The sequence below is a fragment of the Myotis myotis genome, unplaced genomic scaffold (assembly GCF_014108235.1).
Source record: "Myotis myotis isolate mMyoMyo1 unplaced genomic scaffold, mMyoMyo1.p scaffold_m19_p_2, whole genome shotgun sequence".
NCBI classification, from domain to species: domain Eukaryota; kingdom Metazoa; phylum Chordata; class Mammalia; order Chiroptera; family Vespertilionidae; genus Myotis; species Myotis myotis.
The window spans coordinates 89,018,172-89,044,582 of NW_023416324.1; the positions used below are offsets into that span (position 1 = coordinate 89,018,172).

Genomic DNA, 26,411 nt, shown 5'->3' on the forward strand with positions numbered 1-26,411 from the left:
TTTTTTGAGATAGGCCTGTAGAGCTATAAACTTCCCTCTCAGGGCCGCTTTCATTGTGTCCCATAGGTTTCGGATTGTTGCGTTTTCATTGTCAATAGTTTCCAGGATGTTTTTAATTTCTTCTTTGATCTCATTAGTAACCCAATCAATATTTAATAACATGCTATTCAGCTTCCAAATGTTTGAGTATTTTGGTTTCTTTTTATTGTAGTTTATTTCTAATATTATGCCATTGTGGTCTGAGAAGATGCTTGGTATGATTTCAATCTTCTTGAATTTTGGGAGACTTTGTTTGTGACCCAATATTTGGTCTATTTTTGAAAATGTCCCATGAGCTCTTGAGAAGAACGTATATTCCATGGCTTTGGGGTGCAATGTTCTGAAGATGTCAGTTAAGTCCATCTGATCTAGTGAGTCATTTAGGATTGCTGTTTCTTTACCAATTTTTTGTCTAGATGATTTATCCAGTGATGTCAGTGGTGTATTAAAGTCCCCTACTACGATTTGTATTGCTGTTGATCTCTCCCTTGATATCTTCCTGGAGTATTTTTATGTATTTGGGTGCTCCTGCATTGGGTGCATATATGTTTATCAGGGTTATATCCTCTTGTGGTATTGATCCCTTTAGTATTATGAAGTGGCCTTCCTTATCTCTTGTTATGGCCTTCACTTTGAGGTCTATTTTGTCGTTGCTGGAACTCTGCTGGAAGCTTTTGATGACTGCTTCAATTTCTTTCATAGTGATTGGCCTATTGAGATTTTTAGATTCTTCCTGATTGAGTTTTGGAATGTTGTATTTTTCTAGGAATATGTCCATTTCCTCCAGGTTGTCTAGTTTGTTGGAGTAGAGTTGTCCATTTCTGCTCTAAGTATTGCTACCCCAGCTTTTTTTTTTTTTCATTTTCATTTGCCTGAAAGATATTTTTCCATCCCTTCACTTTCAGTCTTTGTGAGTCCCTTATTCTGAGGTGGGTCTCTTGTAGACAGCAAATATATGGGTCATGGTTTTTTATCCATTCAGTCACTCGATGTCTTTTCGTTGGAGCATTTAGTCCATTTACGTTTAAAGTTATTATTGAAAGGTACTTGTTTGTAGCCATTTCTATTCTTTGTGGCTGTTTTCTTTCTGAGCTTTTTATTTCTTCTTTTTACACCAGTCCCTTTAGCATTTCTTGCATTGCTGGCTTGGTGGTGATAAATTCCCTTAGCCTTTTTTTTTGTCTGTGAAGCTTCTTATTTCCCCTTCAGTTTTGAATGACAGCCTTGCTGGATAGAGTATTCTTGGATTCAGTCCTTTGCTTTGCATCACTTTGTAAATTTCCATCTATTCTTTTCTGGTCTGATGTGTTTCTGTTGAGAAATCATTTGATAATCTAATGGGAGATCCCTTGAATGTTACTTTCCGTCTCTCTAGTGCAGCCTTTAAGACTCTCTCTTTGTCCTGAACATTTGCCATGGTAATTATGATGTGTCTTGGTGTGGGTCTTTTCGGGTTCACCTTGTTTGGGACTCTCTGTGCTTGTGTGACTTTTTTCTTCCCCACCTCAGGGAAGTTTTCTGAAATTATTTCTTCTAATAGGTTTTCTAACCCTTGTTCCTCTTTCTGTTGTTCTGGCACCCCTATTATACGTATGTTGTTTTGTTTCATGTTGTCCCATAGCTCCCTTAGGCTCTCCTCCTGTCTTTTAATTTTTTTCTCCAATTGCAGTTCAGTTTGGGTGTGTTTTGCTTCCCTGTCTTCTAATTCGCTAATTTGGTCCTCTGCTTCTCCTAGTCTACTGTTGAAACTTTCAATGGTGTTTCTTATTGCAGCTATATCACTCTTCATTTCATCTTGGTTCTTTCATAATTTATTGATTTTTTTTCCATCCGTTTCTTCTTGCTTCTTGCATAAGTTGTTGATTTTTTCCTCCATCCGGTTTATGCATTCTAGGACCCTTAGTCTGAATTCTTTTTCTGTCATGCTGCATGCCTCTGTTTCACTTATCTGCTTTTCTGGTGAGTCCTACTTTTCTTTCCTTTGGGGGTTTCTTTGTCTGCCCATGTTTGATCTCACTGACATATCTAGATGTTGAGTCGTTTAGGGGCTGCTCCTTGGGTGGCAGTGGCTCCTCGGGCTGTGGTTGCTCCTCAGGTTGTTGTGGTAGCAGCTGCTCCTCATTGACAGCAGCTCCTCTGGTGGGTGCTGTTCACAGCTGTGGTGGCTCCTCTGGCTGGTGGGGGAAGGCTTCACACACAACTGTTGGTTCTCAGACAGAGGGTGTGCTGATCACTAGGCTGCTGTTCCTTGGATGGGTGCTGGCTGCATGCTGCTGTTGTTCCTCTGATGTGGTGGGCTGCTTGTGGGGCTACTGCTCCTAGGACTTGGATAGGTTGATTGCAAGTCTGCTGCTCTTCAGACGGGGGTGGGCTGTTTGTGAGGCTGCTGCTCTTTTGATGGGAGTGAGCAGCATGCATGGCTGCTCATCTTCAGATGGGGACGTGCCACTCACCTAGCTGCTGCTCATCAGACAGGTGCAGGCTCTTGTGGCTCTGCTCCTCGGACCGGTGCATGATTCGTAGGGCTGTCGCTCCTCGGATGTGGGTTGTCTGCTCGTGTGGCTGCTGCTCCTCGGGCCGGGATGGGCTGCTGCTGCTCCACTAATGGGGCTGGGCCACTTGCAGAACTGCTGCTCCTCAGATGGGGACGGGCTGCTCACACAGCTGCTATTCCTCGAATTGGGCAGGCTGCTTGTGTGGCTGCTGCTGCTTAGGCAAGGGCAAGATGCTTGTGCATCTGCTGCTTCTCGGACTAGTCCAGGGTGCGGGCTGTGCGCAGCTGCTCCTTGGATGGGGCAGGCTGCACAGGGCTGCCGCTCCTCAGATGTAGGAAGACTGCTCATGTGGCTGCTGCTCCTCGGACAGATCGGACTGCTCACGTGGTTGCTGCTCCTCGGATGGGGAAGCGGGCCACTCACACAGCTGCTGCTCCTTGGACAGGGGCAGGCCACATGAGGCTGCTGCTCTTAGGCTCGAGGCAGGCTGCTCACGGGGCTGATGCTCCTTGGTCAAGAGCGCACTGCTCACGTATCTGCTGCTCATGTGGTTGAAAAAATAATGTGAAAAGAAGTAGGAAATAAAGGAAGAAACAAAAAACCAAAAACAAACAAACAAACAAAAAAGAACAAAGAAAGAAGAAAAAAAAAGCAACAACAACAAAAAAAGGGAAAACAAGGAAAAAAGGAAAAAAAGAAAAGTATGTGCCAGTGTTAGTGGACAGGGACAAGGCCCAGAGTGGGTCTGCCTCAGGCCGGCCTGTAGTGTGTGGGTTCTTGACTTCATGTAGGAAAGATCTCACAACCTGCGTCCAGGTGATATTGAGAGTATGTTTACTAAAGCATGTTAGTGGCCAGGGACTATTAAGGCTGAGTCTAAGTATGTATTCCCCTTAAATTATCCTGTGTAGAGTAGACATAGGATTCAGTTCTCTCAGCTCACATTGATAGGGTAAATCGAGTTTTTTATTGCAGCTGTGTTTCTTGGTTGTAGGCTTGATCACCAAGCAGTTGATGTGTCTCTCTCACATCAATGTTTCTCTCTCTCTCCTTTCTCTGGCCCCTTCCACTCTGTCTGTTATGATGGAAATAAATGGAGTGCTGTGGGCTAGAAGAGGTCACCTTTAGGCTGGCACCTGTTTGGGGCACTTGCACTTAGACGCGTCTCCACTAAGTTAACGGATGAATTATTACTTAGCCGAGATTAGAGCTCAGGCCATTGCAGTGTGAGAATAACAGCACGGAATTTTTAAAAAGTACACTTGTCACACTCAGCACTACCTCGGAGCTGCAGCCAGCCCTTCGCTCAGGAAATGCTTGGCCCAATCCTTCCGGCTCCCGTAGTCACACTCAATTCCGTGAGACCGACGCTTAGGCGCCTGCACTCGGGCCGCTACGAAGTACTTCTGGGAGGCAACTCCCCAGCTGCTGCTTGTTTAAGAGATTTTAGCAAAGTCTGCAGTCTGAGCCAGGACAGGCCATTCGTATGGAAAAGAGGCTGAAAACAGCTTGGGTGGGGCTGAAAATTGGATGGGGTGGGGTCTCAGGGCTGAGTGAAGAGTGTGGACCATGCTGATGGAAACTCAGATATGGCTGCCAGTCAGCCCTGTGACAGGGGAGGTCCCAGCATAGGAACAATGACCCTTGCAAGTACCCCTGTCTGGGAGAAAGCTGCCCCCGAGTTCCTTCACTGATGCCAAACAGTCCAATTCCTCCCCATATGTCCCTGAATTCCCCCAAAGCCACTGCACGGCACTGGAACTCAGAGAAAGCAGGACCATGTAAGTTCACATGTGGGCCTTTAAGAAGAATACCTGAGACTCCAGCAGCCTCCCATGTCACTCACTCAGCCAAAATTACCTGCTGGTTTTTACAACCTGAAGTTTTGGAGACTTCTCTTCCCAGTTCTAAACCCTGGACTGGAGGTCTGGTGTGGACTGGGAACCCCTGCTTCTTATGGGAGGCCTTAGCGATATCTCTCCCAACTAAAGAAATGCCACACAAGGGTGTTGGACCAGCCCATTCTGCGCCTCTGCTCCTTCTACCAGTCTCAATGCACTTTCTTCTTTACTGCTCTAGTTATAGGACTTCTATTCAACCAGAGTTCAGGTGGTTCTGAATGATGGTTGTTCTGTATTTTAGTTGTAATTTTGATGTGGTTGTGGGAGGCAGCAAGTGCCAGCATTTACCTACACCACCATCTTCACAATCTGCCTTGGATTTTAGAAACAGCTAAATAAAAATATATTTAAAAATAAGATCTGGAGAACCAAGATGGCGGCATAGGTTAACGCCGGAGTTTGCTGCTTTGAACAACTACTTCAAAAGTGAAACCAAAAAACGGAAGGGACATCACCCAGAACCACAGGAACGCTGGCTGAGTGGAAGTCCTACAACTAGGAGGAAAGAGAAACGCATACGGACACTCAGAGGAGGCGCAGTGCTGAAGTCAAATTCTGAGGTGCGGAGTGCGCAGAGCGGGCTGGCGGCGGAGGGCGCGGTAGGAGTTTTCAATCGGGAGGGAGTCGCAGACTCTGAGCTCCAGATACGGGCGAGTCTTTAGGGACCCAGACTCAAACGGGAGAAGCGGGACTGTCTGGCTTCGGTCAGAGCGAGTGCAGCTTTCTCTCTGAGCTTTGCAGCGGGTGCTGGGACTCAGAGAGGCAGAGCCCCTGGGGACAGGACTGAGAGCCGCCATAACTGCTCTCTCCGGCCCACCCTGTTGATCCTGTGCGACCCGCCCCGCCCAAGCCCTGCACACAGGCATTTGCCGGATAGCCTCAGGCAAAGGCTAGATTAGCACCTCCCTAGAGGACAGAAGTTCTCTCACTGCTGACACAGCTGATTCTCATAGCCACTTGGCCTGGAGGTCAAACCCTCCCTGGAATTAGCTACAACAATCAAGATTTAACTATAAGACTGCGAACCAAGACCACTAGGGGGTGCACCAAGGAAGCATAACAAAATGCGGAGACAAAGAAACAGGACAAAATTGTCAATGGAAGATATAGAGTTCAGAACCACACTTTTAAGGTCTCTCAAGAACTGTTTAGAAGCCGCCGATAAACTTAATGAGATCTACAAGAAAACTAATGAGACCCTCGATCTTATATTGGGGAACCAACTAGAAATTAAGCATACACGGACTGAAATAACGAATATTATACAGACTCCCGACAGCAGACCAGAGGAGCGCAAGAATCAAGTCAATGATTTGAAATGCGAGGAAGCAAAAAACACCCAACCGGAAAAGCAAAATGAAAAAAGAATCCAAAAATGCGAGGATAGTGTAAGGAGCCTCTGGGACAGCTTCAAGCGTACCAACATCAGAATTATAGGGGTGCCAGAAGATGAGAGAGAGCAAGATATTGAAAACCTATTTGAAGAAATAATGACAGAAAACTTCCCCCACCTGGTGAAAGAAATGGACTTACAGGTCCAAGAAGCGCGGAGAACCCCAAACAAAAGGAATCCAAAGAGGACCACACCAAGACACATCATAATTAAAATGCCAAGAGCAAAAGATAAAGAGAGAATCTTAAAAACAGCAAGAGAAAGAAACTCAGTTACCTACAAGGGAATACCCATACGACTGTCAGCTGATTTCTCAACAGAAACTTTGCAGGCCAGAAGGGAGTGGCAAGAAATATTCAAAGTGATGAATACCAAGAACCTACAACCAAGATTACTTTATCCAGCAAAGCTATCATTCAGAATTGAAGGTCAGATAAAGAGCTTCACAGATAAGGAAAAGCTAAAGGAGTTCATCACCACCAAACCAGGATTATATGAAATGCTGAAAGGTATCCTTTAAGAAGAGGAAGAGGAAGAAAAAGGTAAAGATACAAATTATGAACAACAAATATGCATCTATCAACAAGTGAATCTAAGAATCAAGTGAATAAATAATCTGATGAACAGAATGAACTGTTGATTATAATAGAATCAGGGACATAGAAAGGGAATGGACTGACTATTCCTGGGGGGGAAAGGGGTGTGGGAGATTCGGGAAGAGACTGGACAAAAATCGTGCACCTATGGATGAGGACAGTGGGTGGGGAGTGAGGGCGGAGGGTGGGGTGGGAACTGGGAGGAGGGGAGTTATGGGGGGAAAAAAAAGAGGAACAAATGTAATAATTTGAACAATAAAGATTTAATTAAAAAAAATAAATAAATAAAAATAAGATCTGACATCATTGCTGCAACATTCCCATATGGCAACCTTTGGCAAGATCTGATCCCTGGTTTGTCCTAATCCACATTTATCTGGCTTTAGTCACATACTTGCCTGACTTTCCCATAAACATTTGAGGTTATAACCCTTGCAATAGAATTTCCTGTTCCCCAGGGTCTGTTTACCCTCTATGGCAGGCTGAATAATAGCCCCCAAAGATATTCAAATCCTAATATTTGGCACCTGCTACTGTTCCATTGCATGACAAAAGAGACTTTGCAAATTTATTAAATTAAATATTTTTTTTAAGGTTGACTTTTTTTAAAAAAATTGATTTCAGAGAGGAAGGGAGAGGGAGAGAGAGATAGAAACATCAATGATGAGAGAGAATTATTGATAGGCTGCCTCCTGCACACCCCCTACTGGGGATTGAACCCACAAACCGGACATATGCCTTTGACCAGAATCAAACCCAGGACGCTTCAGTCCGCATGCTCTATCCCATGAGCCAAACTGGCTAGGGCTAAGTTAAGGATCTTGATATGGAGAGATTATCCTGGATTGTCCACCCAGGCTCTAAATGCAATCACAATTGTTCTTACAAGAGGGAGGCAGAAATAAATTTGATAAAGAAAGAAGCAATGTGGCCATGGAAGCAAGGGGAGAAAAGGAGATGCAATGAAGGGCCATGAGATCAGAAATGAGGACAGCCTCCAGAAATGGAAAAAGCAAGGCAAAGAATCCAACTCTAGAGCCTCCAGAGGGACATTTCCATGCAGACACCTTGATTTCAGCCCAGTAAAACTGACTTCAGATTTCTGATCTCCAGATGGTGGGAGAACATATGTGTGTTGTTTGAAGCCACCAAGTCTGTTGTTACAGCAGTCACAGGGAACTAATACACCCTCCCTGGATGGGAATGTGAGTTTGGGAGAGACTATCTTAATTGAATTTTCCCTTCTAGGGGCACAAGGGAACCCACTACTTACCTCTTTTGCTAAAAGCCATAGAAACAGAACACAAGTAAATGTCTGGTAGGCCACTTGAATGCTGTGATCCTTCCTGTAACACTCTTACACATTTCCCCATGTCAAAGCAGTTCACAGCTCAGGGGTTTTGTTAACAGGTTGCCGCCAGGATCATGTTGGGTTTACTCATACAGAGCAATCGATTCTCAACCACCCTATAAAGAGAAGAATATCTGAATGTCACTTTATAGGTTTACTGCTGTCTGCTCTCCTTCATCGCCACTGGTACCTATAAAGAGAAAAACTGATTAAATAATGTGAGTTGCTAGGAAAGAATCCCAATTACCCATATAGTGAGATGACTGGATGTGGAGACAGCTAGATCACATTTGAATTTATATACTCAAACCCTCCAATGAATCTACAAAGTATTAGTTTAAAAAAATCAATTTTAGTCAAATTTGAATTGTTTCTTTTTCCAGTTTAGAAGAGAGAAATAAACATTTGGAAGGTCTAATTACAAGGCACAAAGATATAGCCAGAAAAGATATAGCCAGAAAACCAAGGTAATTTTTTTCTTTTTATAAATAATGTCTTTCACTTTAGGATATATGTATAATAAAATATATATGTATAATAATAAGTAATAAAATTTTAAAAGCTTTTTAAAAATCTTTTTTAAAAAGATTAAAAATATAGTCTATGAAAGTGCTTGTTTTGGGGGTTAGGTTTTTTTGCCTGGCATAAAACAGTCGCTTGATAAATGTTTTTCGTAGGATCTGAATTAGAAAGCCAGGTTCCCTGCCCTCATGGAATTTCAGATCACTTCTAAGGAAGGTACTTTAAAGACTATGAGTTAAGATTTTGTCTAATAAAACAGCTTACCTGCTATAAATGTATAGCAGAACGGATTTCATGACCAGATTTTCTTACACTAATGTTAACTCTTATAATCTTCCAGTATTTGATGCTACAAGGTATATTTGCAAACCTAATGGGGTTAAGACCATAGTAGGATTTAAAAATCAGATTCCTCCTGGCCTAATTCCTGAGGTACTAATAAAACATTTACTAGTTCCCAAAATGAGAATGAGTTTTCCCCATGTGCAAGGGTTCTGTAGGAAATTTCAGAGAATTTGTTTCATGACTCATATTCCTTGGCCAGATCCAACATATATAAAAAGTGTGGAGAGTGAAGAAGATGAGAGAAGAGATTCCTTTGACTCTGTCAGATTGTGAGCTCCCATTACCCCTAAGTAATTGTACCTCTTTTCCCTAAAGGCTTGTGAAGGGGTTTCAGGAGATCACCTAAGAGCTTGGAAAGAAATGCTTTTCCTAAGAGTTGGGAACCAGGATCAGTGACTCACTCATGCCTGAGAAAGCTAAATAAAGCAGCTGTGCCGTGCAAGGACAGAGGGGCTGTGTTGGGGGTGGCCTAGTCTCCCTGAGATTGTGATGAGCACAAAGGATGTATGCGATAGTTTCTTAAGAACCATGCAAGTGAGAGTTGAGTTGTGGGCTCTGCTCAAGGCTGTCTGGAGGGATATCAGCAGCAAGAAGCTGAAAGGGAACACACAGTTCTTCGGGGCTGATGAAGAAATATCAAGTGACCACCAGATGAGAGATGCATAAGCCTGGGTCAAGGGACTTGCAGTGAAACCGGATAACGAATGGGTCAGGGCTACTTAATTGTCACTACTTGAGCCAATTAAGCAGAGACAGGGTTGAATCATGTATGAGCGTTTATTCCAAAAATGCCAGCAGTATGGGAGAGCAGCAGGTCATCCACGAAAATCTTCTCTTCCTCTTACCCCCATAAACCAGCTGCTTATATTGGGTAGAAGAACAAAGATTACATGGGAAAGGAGGAATTACAGGCATGGGAAAGTAGGCAAGGTACAATGGTTACAGGTTACAGGCAATGTGGGTTGAGGGTCGCAAAGAGCGGGCACCTCCAGGACCAGACTGTTTCAGCAACAAGGTTGTTAATCTTTCCATGATGATCGGCAGCTCTTGGAAAAAGTGAATGGATCACATTCCCAGGTTAACTCCCATATCCTGGGGCATACAATTCTCAGCCAGGTCAGATGTGCTTTCTCTAATCACAGTTAACAGAGTATGTTTAATATTTCTTAGAACTATAGCTAGTCCCCACTATTATATTTCTGCCCCTAACTGTAGGACAGAGAGATCCTTAGCAAAGGCAAGCTCTGAAGAGAGAGAATCAGCTTTAGCCATTGCCAAGCCCAGAGATTGTGTAATCACTCAGCCAAGTAAGAATGTCCTACAGCCTACATCCCATCTCTTCTGCTGAAAATGGAGGAAGTTGTGAGCAAAGAGAGCAGAAATTGGCCTCCAAGGGTAGATGGGGTCCACCAACTGAAGCCGTAGCTGAGAGAGGTGGAGGAGAAGTCCTACTTTTGAAAGAAGGTTAAAGGATTGATTACTATTTAAGACTGGATAATATGCCTACTGAATTGAGACTGTGTTTTTGCCTCACAGTGAGGATTGACTATTACCTTAAAGTAGCGGTTCTCTACCTGCGGGTCTCGACCCCTTTGGGGATCGAACGACCCTTTCACAGGGGTCACCTAAGACCATCGGAAAACACATATATAATTAAATATTGTTTTTGTGATTAGTCACTATGATTTAATTATGTTCAATTTGTAATAATGAAATTGAGGGTCACCACAACATGAGGAACTGTATTAAAGGGTCGCGGCATTAGGAAGGTTGAGAACCACTGCCTTAAAGTGAGTAAAAACTCTTCGGGCCTGCTGTGTAGTCAGCCAATGGCAAAGGAATAGCTCCTTCCCTGAGTGGCAAAAGTCTAAAGCAGAAGGAGGAGGCAGACATTAAATGTGCATTTTGATTATATGTCATGTTTGCTCAGCTTACCGTTTGCAAATACAGCTATGTTTTAAAAATCAAAACTCCTGCCCTGACCAGTTTGGCTCAGTGGCTAGAGCATCAGCCTGTGGACTGAAGAGTCCCAGGTTCAATTCCGGTCAAGGGCATGTCCCTTGGTTGCGGGCACATCCCCAGTAGGGGGTGTGCAGGAGGCAGCTGATGGATGTTTCTCTCTCATGGATGTTTCTAACTCTCTATACCTCCCTCTCCCTTCCTCTCTGTAAAAAATCAATAAAATATATATTTTTTTAAATTAAAACTCCTTAACAGATTTGTATTATATTTGCCAAGTGATAGATTAACAACAATTTATTTTTCTTAATATGAAAGATAAGATCTGATGCCTGGTATATTACAGCTGTTCAGTAATTGCTAATTTAAGCTGCATATATCTCTTCTGAGTTGCTGAAATTATGAAATATGTTTTTCCAGAATTATTTTAAAATAAGAAAATTTGCATATAAATTTTTACACTTTTCACTAGTTCAGATATTTGCTTACTGTATAAATAACATGTGGCCTATTTTCACAACAAATTTGAGGCCCATATGTATAGACTTAGCTTGGCCTTGAAGCAAGGAGGTAAGGGAGAAGAGCTCTCAAGGCTCTTTCTTAGAAAACTTAAGACTTACACCAGCCTTCAGCCACCACTGTTCATGAAGCCTTTCACTGGCCAATTGGCCTCACTGAACTCAGCACGGGAACATGTTTTGGACTACTGTGTCATCTCAAAATTATGATGCTACTTTTGCCAGTTGTCTTCAGTAGAGGAAACAGTGGGAAACAGGGGGAAAAAATGGGCACTTTAATAGTCTCATACCTCTTATTTTTGCTTTTAGTTCTTAATCACTTTCAAGGAAATTTCTTAGGTTTTCAAATCATAGCCAAAATTTTATCCTAAGCAAATCTATGAGAGTGTTAAAATGTAATGAGACTGTGACTCAACATATTTACTTAATTACATTGAGAATGATCCATATATTACATACTGAAAATCTTTAGCTTAATCTTTTAGGGTCTTATAATTCTATCCTAAATGACAGTTTCTCCTTGAGTGAGGGAAAGAATATGTTAAATAACAGCATACTTGGTTCATTATTTTTAGTTCTCCACACCATTTCTCTCTCTCTCTCTCTCTCTCTCTTTCATTCTCTCATTATTCTCTTTCTATTTCCTACAGACCAAGAAGATTAGAATATCATCTAAAATCCATGCCTGAGGTAGGTCATATTTGATGATCATTATAAAGAACTAGAGGCCCGGTGCACAAAATTGTGCACTTGGGGGGGTCCCTCAGCCCGGCCTGTGCCCTCTTGCAGCCTGGGACCCCTTGGGGGATGACCACCTGCTGGCTTAGGCCTGCTCCCCAGGGGATTGGACCTAAGCTGGTAGTCAGACATCCCTCTGGCAGCCTGGGAGCTCTCGGGGAATGCCCACTTGCCAGCAGGGAGCAGGCCTAAGCTGCAGTCAGACATCCTTAGTGCTGCTGAGGAGGCAGGAGAGGCTCCCACTACCATTGCTGTACTGGCAGCTGTCAGCCTGGCTTGTGGCTGAGCAGAGCTCCCCCTGTGGAAGCGAACTGACCACCAGGGGACAGCTCCTGCATTGAGCATTTGCCCCCTGGTGGTCAGTGTGTGTCATAGTAACCAGTCATTCCCAGTCGTTCTGCTCTTAAGGTCAATTTGCATATTACCCTTTTACTATATAGGATAGAGGCCTGGTGCATGGGTGGGGGCCAGCTGGTTTTCCCTGAAGGGTGTCCCAGATCAGGGTGGGGGTCCCGCTGGGGTGCCTGGCCAGCCTGGTGAGGAGCTGAGGGCCATTTTCAGACTGGCCACACTCCCTTCAGAGTGGGGGACTGGAGTGCCTGGCCAGCCTGGGTGAGGGACTGATGGCTGTTTGCAGGCTGGCCAAGCCCCCCAGCAGGGACCCTCACCCCATGAAGGTGTAGCCAGCCTGGGTAGGGGCTGATGGCTGTTTGCAGGCTGGCCACAGCCCCTTCAGAGTAGGGGTTCCCACTGGGGTGCCTGTCCAGCCTGGGTGAGAGGCTGATGGCTGTTTGTAGGCTGGCCACAGCCCCTTCAGGGTAAGGGTTCCTGCTGGGGTGCCTGGCCATCATGGGTGAGGGGCTGATGGCTGTTTGCAGGCTGGCCACGCCCCCTTCAGGGTGGGGGTCCTGCTGGGGTGCCTGGCCAGTCTGGGTGAGGGGCTGATGGCTGCCTGCAGGCTGACCAAGCCCCCAGCAAGGACCCTTACCCCATGAGGGTGTGGCCAGCCTGGAAGAGTGACTGATGGCTGTTTGCAGGCTGGCCAAGCCTCCCAGCAGGGACCCTCACCCCATGGGTGTGGCCATCCTGAGTGAGGGGCTGATGGTTCTTTGCAGGCTGGCCACAGCCCCCAGCCACCCAAGCTCCTAGTGGAGGCTGGCTGGAACCGGGTATCTGGGATTTATTTATCTTCTATAATTGAAACTTTGTTGCTTTATGCAGAGGCAACAGCCGGCCAGGGCAGGCAGGAAGCTTGGCTTCCTCCATCGCTGGGGCAACTAAGCCTCCTGCTTGCTCCAGCTCCATGTCTGCTGGGCCGCCATCTTGGTTGGGTTAATTTGCATATAGTCGCTCTGATTGGCTTGTGGCCGTGGTTTGTGAGTGTAGTAGAGGTACGGTCAATTTGCATGTTTCTATTTTATTAGATAAGATGTTATATTTCCATGTAATTTGATAATCACACAAGATTAAGCATCAGTCCTGAAGTTACCTTTCAGTAATGTTCACCTTAGCTTTCCACTCTATCCTCAGATGAGGGCCTTTTTGGCCTCTAATCATAGTTTGTCTTATAATTAGAAGCCCCTCTCTCTGGACCTTTCTTTGTATTGGTTCTCTTAACTTCATCCCACAGCTACTGCTTCATGTCAAGCCCTCATCATTTCTTTTCTTCCCTCCCACAGTCATCTTCTAATTGTGTTTCTGCCTCCAGTTTTGCTCTCCTCCTGTCTTCCACAGAGTAGATAAAGTGATCTTTCTGAAGCAAAATAAGATTATGCTTTTCCCCTACATAAGCTCTCCAGTAGTTCTCAGTTGCATTCAGGCTCAAATCCAGTCTCTTTAGCTTGGCACATAAGGTCCTCTATGGTCTAACCCTTTCTTTCCTATCCAATCTGCTCAGTCACTGCTGCTTATCAGCATACACACCAACCCTATATAATTATTTGAAATTTTCTAAATGTGCTATTTTATTTTTATGCTTTCTTGTGATTGCCCATGCAGTTCCCCCTACCTGGAATCTTCCCAATGACTCCTTTCCTCCTCCTTACTTCATTTCCCACTACCAGCTCAAGCTCCATCTACTGCCCTGTCAACCTGATACTTCCTCCCATGTTTCCACACCATACCCTTTGATGCAATAGCACTTATAACATTTCACTAGTTCTCTTCTTGCATGTTCTTTGAATTTTCTAGAACTCTTTTAGTGCAGGGATTGTCTCATATTTATTTTGGTATCCCCAAGCACCTATGCCATAATAGGTACTAAATGGGAGTGAATGTTAGACTGGCTTGTAGACCTAGGACCAAAAGTACCCTTTCTGGAGTAATTACTTATAGAAGATACAACAGCTGCTGCTGCCCCTGTCCCACCCCAGGCAGTGGACATCTACATATATAAAAGGCTAAGCTACCCGCCAACCAGCTGCCTGGCTGGTAGCTATAATGTGCAATGATCACCAGGGGGCAGATGCTCAACGCAGGAGCTGCCAAGCGACTGCAACTTTGCAGAGTGCCCTCTCGCACTCCAGGACCCCTTGGGGGTTGTCGGACTGCCGGTTTTGGCCTGATCCCCACAGGCCAGGATGAGGGACCCCACTTGCCAGAGGGACCCAGCTCACTCCACAGACGCCCTTGGAGCCCCAGTGCCACCCCAGGTGTGGCCGGCTGGAGAAATACCATGAGAGGTTGGCTCCAGGGCGTGCCAGTCCTCCCCCGCTGGCCACCTTCTAATTAATTTACTTTCAATGTGCACGAATCCGTGCACCAGGATCTAGTGTATTCATAAATACCATGGCCTATTTGTGACATAGCTCTGTGAGGGAAAGGACAAAGGTCTTCACTCTATGTGCCCCATTGAGACCCAACTGTTGCAATAGTTACAAGGACACCTTAATACTACCAACTCTTGGTTATACTGTGCTGGTGAGTCACTTCATGATCTATTTAGATTCTTACTTCTATTCCTTTTCCTTCATTCTGCCAGCTGGCAACCAAACCAAGGAAGATGAAACGCAACCAGCTTTGTTCCTTATCATGTCCCTTAAATGGAGAAAGGTTGAAACAAACAAAATATGATTAAAATATAGTATTGGTATTATTTGTTACGTCCATCTATCCCATAGGCTTTCCTTGTACCACTTTTCATATGTAATCAGGAACGAGCTATTTATGGAATAAGAATTCCATATGTAATCAAGAATCTCTGTTTGTTCTGTCACTGATTGCCTATCTTTCCTGAAAACTTAACATTTTTTCCCTATCATTTTTAGATGTCAGATATTTCAGAAGGAAATGGAAATGATTTAGATTAAACAAGACTGAAGAGTAAACATTAATCATTTTTGTCAACCACTCCAGGAGCAGTCACTACTAAGCATAGTACCCCGATCAATCCATACAAATGATACATTAAAATTGTATAAATGGTGAAATTTTACATTCCAAAAAATGTGATTATTTTCTAATTTCGTCCTGTAAACAATCAAATATATTCTACTTTAATAAAAACAGATTAATACAATGGCTGATTTTCCAAATATCTATTTTCATTTTCACAGAATATCACTCCAATGTTATCAGGTCTTTAGTGACACATAAAAGTAGTCATGTATCTTATTTCAACTTTTTCCCTCCTGAAGGACATCCTTTTTCTTTCCAGGCACCAGGCTCTTCCTACTGCCAACTAAAGTTAAAAGGACACTTATTTGAAATTCTTTGGAATTAAACCATAGATGAAAAGAGAGGACTTATCTTTTGAGACCGAATGCTATGATTTCCTCCTTAACATCGTTTTGAGGAATTAGTTTTGAATTTAAACAAAGGAACCAGAGATAGCAGATTTTGTGATATGTATCAGAAAGATAAGTGAACATAGAATATACTTTGTTCTTTAGGTAAATCCCAGAGCTAGGATAGAGGTGTAACTGTTGAATCAAAAATATATCTTGAGCCCTGGCTGCTGTGGCTCAGTTGGTTGGACATCATCCCATGCATCAAAAGATTGCTGGTTTGATTCCTGATCAGGGCACATGCCTAGGTTTTGAGCTCAATGCCTAGTAAGGTGCATGCAGAGGCAGCCAATCGGTGTTCTGCTCTCACATTGATGTTTCTCTCTCTCCCTCTTCCTTCCTCTCTCTGTAAAAATCAACTTGAGTGAAAAGGGAAGGAATTATTTTATCTCACTGAAATTAGTTTTGCACTTCAATTAACCAGGTAAGCACAAGAGGAAAATATATATCTAGCCCTGTAGGAGGTGCTGAATAAAGAAAAGCTGTTATTATTGTTATTGGGGGGGGGAGGGGATTCTTTAGGACAGGTCTTATATGAATTTTGAAATATAAAATTTGTTAATTTTTCAAATTCAAAAAGTTGTCATCAAATTTAAGACAAACCATCAGAAATGCACAGAGAGTTCACAAGCATGACTGTTTAGTTTCAGAAAATCAAACATGGACAGCTTTGGAAGTGACTCAAGTTTCACAAAGATATTATTATCATTGTCATCATCATCATCATCATCATCATCATCATCATCATGTTTCATGGTATTCTCTAGGGAAAATTAAAATATTATAGAAGGACAAATGTTAAGATGAAGACGGCTAGATCTGGAACGGCCAAGACGGAGCATCTGGCAGACCCCTTGGTAGAGTCTTGATATCTCAAAAGCATAGTCTCTCTAAGATGGTTTATCAGACGCCTCTTTATTCTTGTTCTGCATGTGTTCAGGTGCCTCACAGATATTTTGCTCCTGTTAGGAAGCCTGGAAAGAAAACAAAAAAATGTGCCAAAGAAAAAGCATCAAATAAAAACAAAGATGAAATAGAAAAAATAAAGTCATACCCCTTTATGGAAGGCAAATCTGAGGATGATGTCTACTTAAAACACTTATATCCAAGGCAGATATAGAAGATAAAATTATTCATTTACTTAAGAAATTTCAAATTCTGGACTTGATGAATCCAAAGCAAGGTGTTTATCTTTTTAAAAAAATATATTTGTTTATTGATTTCAGAAAGGAAGGGAGAGGGAGAGAGATAGAAACACCAATGATGAGAGAGAATCATTGATTGGCTGCCTCCTGCCTGCCCCCCACAGGGGATCAAGCCCACAACTGGGGCATGTGCCTTGACTAGCAATTGAACCCTGACCTCCTAGTTCATAGGTTGATGCTCAACCACTGAGCCACACTGGTCAGGCAGCAAGGTGTTTATCTTGATGTAACACTGGATATGGCACTGAGGAAGAAGAAAAAGTGGAACCATTTGCTAGTGTTCTTAGTTTGCCACACCCATTCATTTCAGAAATCAGTAAAGTTACTGTATTTTTTGGGGGGGTGGCCTCAGTGTATTTAGGTTCAGCTTCTACACGGCAAAACAATTTCTTCTAGTTAAGAGTTCTTGGCTTGCACTGTTCACAGGGTGGCCGGAGGGCACCAGAGCAGTCTATTAGTTTTTCAAAATGCTGTCGTAGACCTGATAGATGTACTGAGAGACTTCAGGAGCTCTACACTTCAGCAACAGTGTATAATTGGGCTTTCCATGCTGGATACATAGCTCAGCCAAGATCCAAATGCCATTAGTGAGCTTCAGAGATTGGTACAGCATGTCCTGCCCTTCCACATTCCTCTTGACAATAGTATAAACGTTGTTGTTTTGCAACTTGCTGGAAACAGTGTCAGCATTTAAATGACATTCTTTAATCTGAAACTGAAGTTCATTTTCACTGGGAATACCCTTCCATGTTGCAAGAAAGACCTGGCACTCCATTTTGCCATCTTCTACAAAAAGCACATTGAGTGGGATGAGGCAGCTGAAGTAGAAGACATCAATATTGTTTTTCACAGCTACCTGTAGGTTATTCAGAGCTTCCATCTTCATGACTGGACCCAAGGTGTTGAGAGGCAGGTAGGCATCAATGCTCTGATTTGGCATCAGTGGTGTATGGATGGCCAGAGGAGTGCTGGGGATGACGCCAAAGCTATTCTTGTTAAACTGGATTGCAAAGTCTGTCATATGCTGCAGAGCTTTGTTAGTGAAGTTCATTTCCATATAGATGTGTCCCTGACAATGAGTAAATGTTCCAGAAATCTCCAAGCCTTTGGCCTTTACTGCAGGCAGCCAGACAGCCTTAGGAGCCACATATCCACCATGGACCATGCCTATCCCCGTAGAGAGTTCAAATAGATCATTCAGACAACTGCTGACCAAGCAAGAGTAGGTGAAGGAGCAAAGGTTGCAGGCACTGATGATGGAATGAAGGATTGTCCCACCAGACTATCTAGTCCTCCTCCAAAGAGATCCACTACTCCCATCTGCATGGAGGTTACCTGTGGCACATTGACTGGTGGACCGAGATCAAGGTCACCTTGAGAGGGAATAACCTGAGTCTGTTCCAGGTTGGTAGCAGTGGCGGTGCCAACAGGACTGTCACCTGCATCAGTGCTCCCATGATGTATTGGCAAGTGTTTGCAATGGATTCCGTGACTTCCTTCCACAGAAGCATTGGGAGGCTTGTGGTACACAGAGGCCAAAGAGCCAATGTGGCAGATTAGCTCATCCAGCAGAGTTGGCTCAATAAGATCTGTCTCCTCAGAGATCAGTGGCTTCTCAGACAAGACTACTACTTTGGCTGTGACAGGGTCGGTTGAGAGAAGCCACCAATAAATATAGCCCCTGTCTCAAAGGTCAGGATTATCAGAATCCTGTGTTGCCAAACTCAAGACCTGCTGTACCAGCTCCTGTGTTTCTGATGGTTTCTTGAGAAACAGCTTCACTATGGCAGTGAGCAGAGTGAGTTGCACTTGGGTGCTCTCATCATGAAAACCCTCCAGGAAGCTCTCTAGTAATTCATCTGCATTGTCAATTCGTTCAGCATATTCGCCCACAATCCAAATCATAGCTGCTCATGCATCTGGCTCATCCAGAGAGTCTAAGTTCTCACACAGAGTGGCAATGATGCTTTCATACTTGTTGGGATACTTGTAGATGTCCCTGATGATAACTATCGCCTCTTGGACCACATAATTTACTTTGGTTTGGATGAGATCAAGCAATGTGCTCACACAACGTTCTGCAGATTGCTCCACCTTGATGGCACACCGTCCAATGGCCCTCACAGCTTTGTGAACAAAGTCAGCATCCACCTCCGTGGCATATTCCTTCAGCTCTGCCAGCACCTGAGCAATACTGGCTTGGGATGCCAAATGAATCATGATGTCCAGCTTCTCTAGTTTAACATAGATGGGATCATTATACTTCACAAAGAAGACTTTGATTTCCTGCTTTAAGATTTCAGGCCTTTTCTGAACAGTTAGGTTGATGTTCCTCAGGGCGACATACCGCACCTCTGGCTCCCCAGACAGCAAAGTGACAAGTGGAGGGGCCAACTTCTTTAGCAGCCTATTATAGTAGTCAGAGTCCTTGGGTAACAACTCTAGAAATTTCATTAGGACTTTTACTGCTGAAAGCACCACTGCTGAGTTGGCATGAGATAGCCGGGGAGTTACCTGCTCACAGATGCTCATGCTGGGGTGTGGCTTAGTGCAGAGGGAACATTGGCCTGTATACATTAAAACTGCTGCAGAAGGTTGAGCCACCAAGCCACGGGACAACAGAACCAATGGCCCTGCACAATACGGTGTGATCACGTGCTAGTCATTCACCGAACATTGTTTACAGAGTGGTATCTCTTGGATTTAAATATGTAGGCTATAGTTGTAGATATATATGTATTTATGTTGGCAAAATTACTAGTGTTTTTTCCCCAACATACAGCCTATTCACTAAAATTTGTTAAAAATAACAGTGAATTAATAACCAAAAAACACCTGTTAATTTAACTATAAGAAAATCTTGGTTAAAAACATTTTCAGATTAATAGGGTATTAATTTTCATATATAACATGTGGAAATTTTATCTGTTAAATCCAAAGTCTGTTAAATCGAGGGTTTACTGTATTGTGAAATTATTTTTAGTAAATGAAGAAGCAATGGAGAAAATTATAAAACTGTATAATTTCTTTTTAAAAAAAGATAAAGATGGCTAATGCAGCACCTGGAACCTGCACACCAATGTGATGAAACGGTCGGAATGAAAAGATGAACACAGGTTATCTACATACAGGACTGTGTGCCTAAGTACTACATTTGCCATGTGTCTATTACACATTTATGATCTTTTACCTACAGGTTGTCTCAGCATGAATGTGTCTCCTTTGGTGCATGGTTCAAGGATGCAGAGTCAAATTCAGTAAACATTTAGTGACTATCAGTAAACTATGTGACAGCCTCTGTGTTAGATGCCAAGGGTACAAAGAAAAATCAAGCAAAGATCACCAAGGACTACATAATCTGTTGGGAAAGATAGATAAATCAACTCTGTTCTAGAATTGTGTCGGTGTAACCGCCCCAGGTGCTCTAAAAGCATAGATGAAACGGCCCTGGACTGTGTGAGAAAACCTCACGGAAGATTTTACAGAAAGAGTGTCACCTGAGCCAGATCAGCATAGCTGCCTGGATATTCCTTAGATAGAAGAGGAAAGCAAGAGCACACTCAGAGCACAGAGGCCTGAGACACCCTGCTACAATCCCTGGACCACAAGTACTGTCTAACACCCATGTTCTTCCTAGGACAGGAGATAAGATGATCATGTTATATACATACTAAGAAATTTCGACTTCATCATTATGAGAAGCTCTGAAGGATTTTATTTTATTTATTTAATTTTAATGTTTATTTTTACTTATTTTTTTTCTTTTTCTCTGAAAGATTTTAAATACAGGAGTGATATGATCAGGCATGCATTTTTGAAAGATCACCCTAATAATGATATAAAGGGTAGGTTGATGGTGGGTGACACTAGAATCAGAAGTACCAGTTAAGATGCTGTTGTAGTGCTCCAGGCAAGAAAAACTGAGTCCAGGAGCTAAAATAGTGGCAGTGATAATAATGAGAAAGGTATGGATGCAAAGTGATTTCAAAGGTAAAATGAAAATGATTTGGGAATTGGTTAGCTCTGGGAGTGGAGAGAGAGGAGTCTGGGAAGCCTAGCAGGGTTCTAGCTGGGTGGTGGGCATCTTAACTGAAGGAGAGAATACAAGAGGGACAGAGGAAGATATGCTACAAAGAAAGGTAGGTGGCATGTAAGGCTGCTGTGAAACGTTGGGGAGATATTTCGTAAGTACTTAAACATGTTGAGAAGGATCCAATGGTCTGAGAAGGGACTGAAGATAAAGAAGAAATTAGGCAAAATTGATGAATCAAGTTCTCAGAGGAGGAAAGAGGGACTAGGCTCAGCATAGGAGCGGGGACACATCTTCCCCTGAGGCTGAAGAAAGGAGATCAGGATAGGCACGTTGGGCAGCTGGGAGCTGGGATGTAAGTGGAGGGAGCGCACTCTCTTCTGGCTGTAGGAGGCTTGAGGGGAGAGGCAAAGGTTTGAAGTAGCCTCAACTTCTGCCTTCACAGAGCAAAGCTTTGGTTTTCTCACAGGATACTACAAGGAGTTACAATGTCCTCCCCACCTCACAAGTTCTGTATTTTTATTCACTTTCTTTCCTTCCCTCTCGTCCCTTGTTCCCTCAATTCTGACCCAAAGCATATTCTGGAGGACCTGGTCCATCAATAATTTTTACTCTCTTACACCTTCAGTTTATGACTCTTTACTGAATTCTTACCCAGCCTAAATTCTTACTGAACCCTTTTCTCCTCTAAAGCTGTCATGGGTCCTCTCTCTTCACTCTCCATTATACCTTCTGAAAGATTGCTCTTACAGTTTACAAAGCACTTTCACATATTATCTTCATCAAGTGGCTAGCTCAACTCACAGCGTTTCTGATAAACATGTTTTCACAGTGGCAGTCTCAATAGGCCACTCTCATTTTTAAAGGCTGTATAACAGTTCACAGAATACACATTATATTAATTATATTTTATGGATAGGGTTTCAAGTTTTCACTTCGTAGTCCTGCCATACATGCCCTGGCCCCAGGCCACTTCTATGCCTTGGCCCATACTGTGTCCTTTTCTGAGAATGCCCTTCTCTGTCCTAACTTAACCAAACTTCCTCCCTTCTCCAGTTCCACCACCCAGTTCCTCAATTTAAAACATTTGTATCCTTCAAGGCCTAATTTAAATGTCATCTTCATTTTTATCTGAAAGTAACACCTACCTCCTCTATTATATCTCTGACTTTCTAATGGTACTTAGCACACTCTTCCCTAAAGTATAGAACTTGGGAGATAGTATACTACAGCAAATAGCACTCAACATGGCATCATGAGATTTAAGTTCAAGGCCTGGCTCCTTCATACTAGCTGAGTTCATAGAAATACTATTTTGAGAGCAATTATAGGACTGTGGTACTGTCAATGTAAATATTTTTATGTCTCTCTTTAATAGATTATAACATTTGCCTATAAAGACACAACTCAGTGTGAGTCAGTGGCATATATAGTCAAATCTAGCAGATCCAGTCTGAAACAAAGGACTCGGGGAGTTAATATGAATTCATGATTGTATCTCTTTCAGGGGTAAGTTGTGAAACTGGATGAAGATCTTCCTGTATTTAGCAAGGCCAAGCTTGCATGAAAAACTTTTTTTTTTTTTAAATTTAGCATGACATGTTGAAAATACAGTTGAAAATTTTTATAGTAAACGAGGCCAAGGTCAAAAGATGTTCCGAAAGGAGAATCTTCAAGATCTCATCATTGAAATGGTGAAATTACTCCACTGATGCATTCTGGTACTTCAGTTTGGACTAGAGAATTTGAACATCCCTAATCAGAGAACTTTGGTGCTAGAAGAATGGTGTTTAGGCAAACTCACTTCTTTCCCTGTGGTGTTTCTCCTTCACTGTCACTCTCTTACCACATTCACAACACTTGACATCACATTCATGGGGGGGCGGGGGTGTCTTCCCCCACCAAGCAATTCTGTCACATCAGCTGGTTGTCCTACAATGTAACTGACTTCTAACACTATCTACCCGAAGGAGTGTCAGATCCCACAGATCAAGCTGTGCCACAAGACTGTCCTCGCCACACTTCAAGCACCGACCCCAAGCCTAGGCTGTCACTGTGCTTCTGACTGATGGACTATAAATCAGAGGTTCCCAACAACCCCCTCTTCAGGTTTGATCATTTTGCTACAGTGGTTCCCAGAACTCAGGGAAACACTTATGTTCACCAGTTTAGTAAAGAAAACAGAGGAGCAACCAAATAAGGAGATACACAGGATGAGGTCTGGGAGGGTCCTGGGCACAGGAGCTTCTGTCCCCATGGTGTTGGGGTGCAGCACCGTCCCAGTACTTGGATGTGTTTATCAATCTAGCAGCTCTCCGGATCCCATACCATTGAGGTTTTATGGAGGCTTTATCACATAGGCCTGGTTGATTATTAACTCCATTTCCAGTTCCTCTCCCCTTTCTGGAGAATGGAGTATGGGGCTGAAAAGTCCAAGTTTCTAATCATGGTTTGATCTTTCTGATGAGCTGCCCCCATCCAGGAGTCCATCCAGATTCACCTCAGTAGAACACCACTAGTGCTCTCACCACCCCTAGTGCTCTCACCACTTAGCAATTTCCAAGGATTTCAGGAGCTCTGCACCAGGAACTGGGACAGAGACCAATATGTATATTTTCTACTCTCATACAAATAGGTTTAAAAACTACAGTACATAAACACATGAGGAATTACTATAATTGATAGATCTTTTTATATACTCATCCCTTTATCAAGGGATGATTTATATACCATAAAATTCACCTATTATAAGTGTACAAGTCAATGATTTCAGCAAATTTATAGTCATACTAGAGGCCCAGTGCATGAAATTCATGCACTGAGGGGGGGTGTCCCTCAGCGCCCCCTGCCCCCCTCACAGTCTGGGAGCCCTCAGGCGATGTCCTACTGATGGCTTAGGCCCAGTCCACATGGGCCTAAGCCATCAGTAGGCCTCTCTTTGCAGGAGGCAACCTGGCTGATCAGGGGAAGGCGCCGCCCCCATCACTCCCCTGCTGCTGCCACTGCTGGCCACTGCAGCCGCCAAGGTGTTTTCATTAACACGGACTCCAGTCTGTTCACTACAAAAAAATGACAACTGTCTTTAGGCATTTTCAAGATGTCCCTTTCATAAGATATGACATTTCTTTCTTTCTTTCTTTTTTATCCTCACCTGAGGATATTTTTCCATTGATTTTTAGAGAGTGTGGAAGAGAGAGGGAAAGACAGAGAGAAACATCAATGTGAGAGGGACATTTTGATTGGTTGTCTCCTGCATGAGCCCTGACCTGGTCCCCAGCCAGGGAGGAGCCTGCAACCTAGGTACATGCCCTTGACCAGAATTGAACCCAGACCCTGTGGTCGGCAGGCTGAGGATCTATCCACTGAGCCAAACCAGCTAGGGCAGGATATGACATTTCTTAGCCCCTCCAGCAGCGGACCTTCATTTTTTACTCCAGGAATGAGGTGGAAAAACCCTAGATCACCTTCTTGGATTTTTATTAGGCAAGTTACCAAGAACATTGTGAGTGGTGGAGCTTAGCCAATGAGCAGTCAGAAAAGGTGTTTCCTCTGCAGCTCAGACGCAGAGGTGGGACTGCTGGCAAGGGCCTGCCTTCGGCTGTGAGCAGGCCCTCTCCCTTTCCCTCTCCCTCTCCCTCTCTCTCCTGTCCACTCTCTCTAAAAAGCAGTGAAAAAAAATCCTCTGGTGACTATTAAAAAAACAAATCACAGAATAACAGGCCTCCTCCTTGGAGAGGCTGAATATGTAGGCCTGAAAGAGAGAATTCTTGGCTCTGTGAAGATCCCTACATGAATTTTATTAACAATATTTGGAAAATTAGCCTAAACCACACCAATGATTCAAGTTTGTGCTTTTCTGTGTTCCAGGGAAGAATCAAATGATCTTTTGTTTTATTGTGTCAAAACAAACTTTTGCATGTGTTAAATATATAATTCTTATCCAAGTACATAATAGCAGATGCAAAAGTTCTGTTTAACTCAGTGAAGGGACTGGCAGGATGATAATGCTGTTCAAAGGAGACTGCCAAAGATGAAAGCCTGAAGTAAAACTCTTAAATTAGATATAATCTGGCTAATGTCCTATAGAACAATAAAACCATCACTTTTCGAATGGTTTGTCTTCTAGACAGAAATTAGTTACATCTTTAAAAGACTAAAAATTCTTTTCATCTTCTCACTTTGCTGATCATTATATGTAACTTTCCAGGGCTGTAAAATGTCAAAATATGTGGAACTTATTTAATTGTAAATAGTGTGTCAGAGTTATGTGTTTCATAGAAAAGGAAATGATCATTCTGTGGGCCTCTACTGCCCGATTATACTGAAAGGACTTGCTGTCAACGTTTTACCCTCGCCCGCCCTCTCCTCTCTGGGCTGCAGCGCAGCGGCTCAGGCCGGCCCCCCTGTCCCTGTCTGTGTCTGCTCTGGCTCCAGGGGGAAGGGGGGAGGGTTGCCCAAGCCATGGCGCGGCGGTTCGGGCCAGCCCCCCTGACTCTGTCTTCATCTCCGCTCCAGGCCTCACCTGCGCACAACCTCCTCCTGTCCGATCCTGACTGTTATGGTGTCCCTGCCTAATTTGCATATTACCTCTTTTTATATATATCTTGTTCTAGAGTATTTCCATCACTTCCACCCCCAACATTTCCTCTAATCTGTTTACAATCAATCACTGTTTCCACCCCAAATATCTCCAGGATTCTGGTCAGTCTTGTTCCAGGGAACATGCAGGGCAAACTGGGATCTGCTGCTGCATTTGAGCAGGAGGCACTGAGGCGACCACTTGGTAAAGCTTCCGAATCACCCTGTCCTCTGCTGTGATCCATCTCGTTCTTGGAGAGGCCAGCTGGCAAGTTAAACCAGAGCTTGACAGAGTCCACCACCCCTTGAGAGTGACACACGGCTCTACCATTGCCCTGGGGTATAGTTGTGTTTTTAATTTACTATCTCAGCTGGAGAAGGGAAGTGGTCGTGTCAATTTCAGAAGCTTTTACTTGGCCATTCATACTCTTAATAGCTCTTACTAGGAACCAGTGTGAGGGTCCTTTCAAACAGCATTCCATCTGTACTTTCAGGGACCAGAAGTGGATAGGTCTGAGAACCTGAAGGGCCCACCATTAGCTGGACCTGGCTCCCACATGCTCTACTCTAGAAGGGGCCATATTGGTACTTGGGGTCATGGATATAATGTCAGTTGAACTGACATTCTGTCCAACAATCTTCTAAAAGTCTGGGTGTTCCCTTCCTCAATGCATGATCACTGTGAGTCAGTGTCCAATGGCTCCTGGGGTGTTTACTGAATGATATCTGCTGTGGTGTTCCAGGGTACCTCATCACAGAGGCTGGCTTCTCTTCAGTTACTGGGTTCTTGGATCAAGAACTGGTTCAGGCCCAGCTGAGAAACAGATCATGACTTTTTATTGGAGTGACTGCCCTCAGCCTCCTAATCTTTCTTGATTTACTTAGTTATATAAATAAGCAATAAGTTGAGAGCCCATTATCCATAGCTTTCTACAGGTTAGTCCTCCTGCCCATCC

The 26,411-nt window shown here is 43.6% G+C and overlaps 2 protein-coding genes and 1 pseudogene across 2 annotated transcripts in view; 2 read left to right on the forward strand and 1 right to left on the reverse strand.

Annotated features, from left to right (window-relative positions):
- The window catches only part of CAGE1 (cancer antigen 1), an 84,700-nt gene extending 69,376 nt beyond the window's left edge, over window positions 1-15,324 (forward strand). Inside the window, exons 12-13 of the mRNA XM_036349659.1 lie at window positions 11,770-11,809; window positions 15,124-15,324. Of these exons, the coding sequence (XP_036205552.1) occupies window positions 11,770-11,809; window positions 15,124-15,165 (82 nt within the window). The 3' untranslated portion in view covers window positions 15,166-15,324. The remainder of the gene's footprint in view (window positions 1-11,769; window positions 11,810-15,123) is intronic.
- A 978-nt stretch (window positions 15,325-16,302) lies between these two features.
- LOC118675588 lies at window positions 16,303-17,243 on the forward strand (annotated as a pseudogene).
- LOC118675589 (AP-2 complex subunit beta-like) lies at window positions 17,196-19,379 on the reverse strand. Its single transcript, XM_036348482.1, is given in 2 exon segments — window positions 17,196-18,062; window positions 18,065-19,379. Coding segments are annotated over 2 exon segments (2,076 nt in total). The 3' UTR covers window positions 17,196-17,301.
- Between the last annotated feature and the right edge of the window lie 7,032 nt (window positions 19,380-26,411).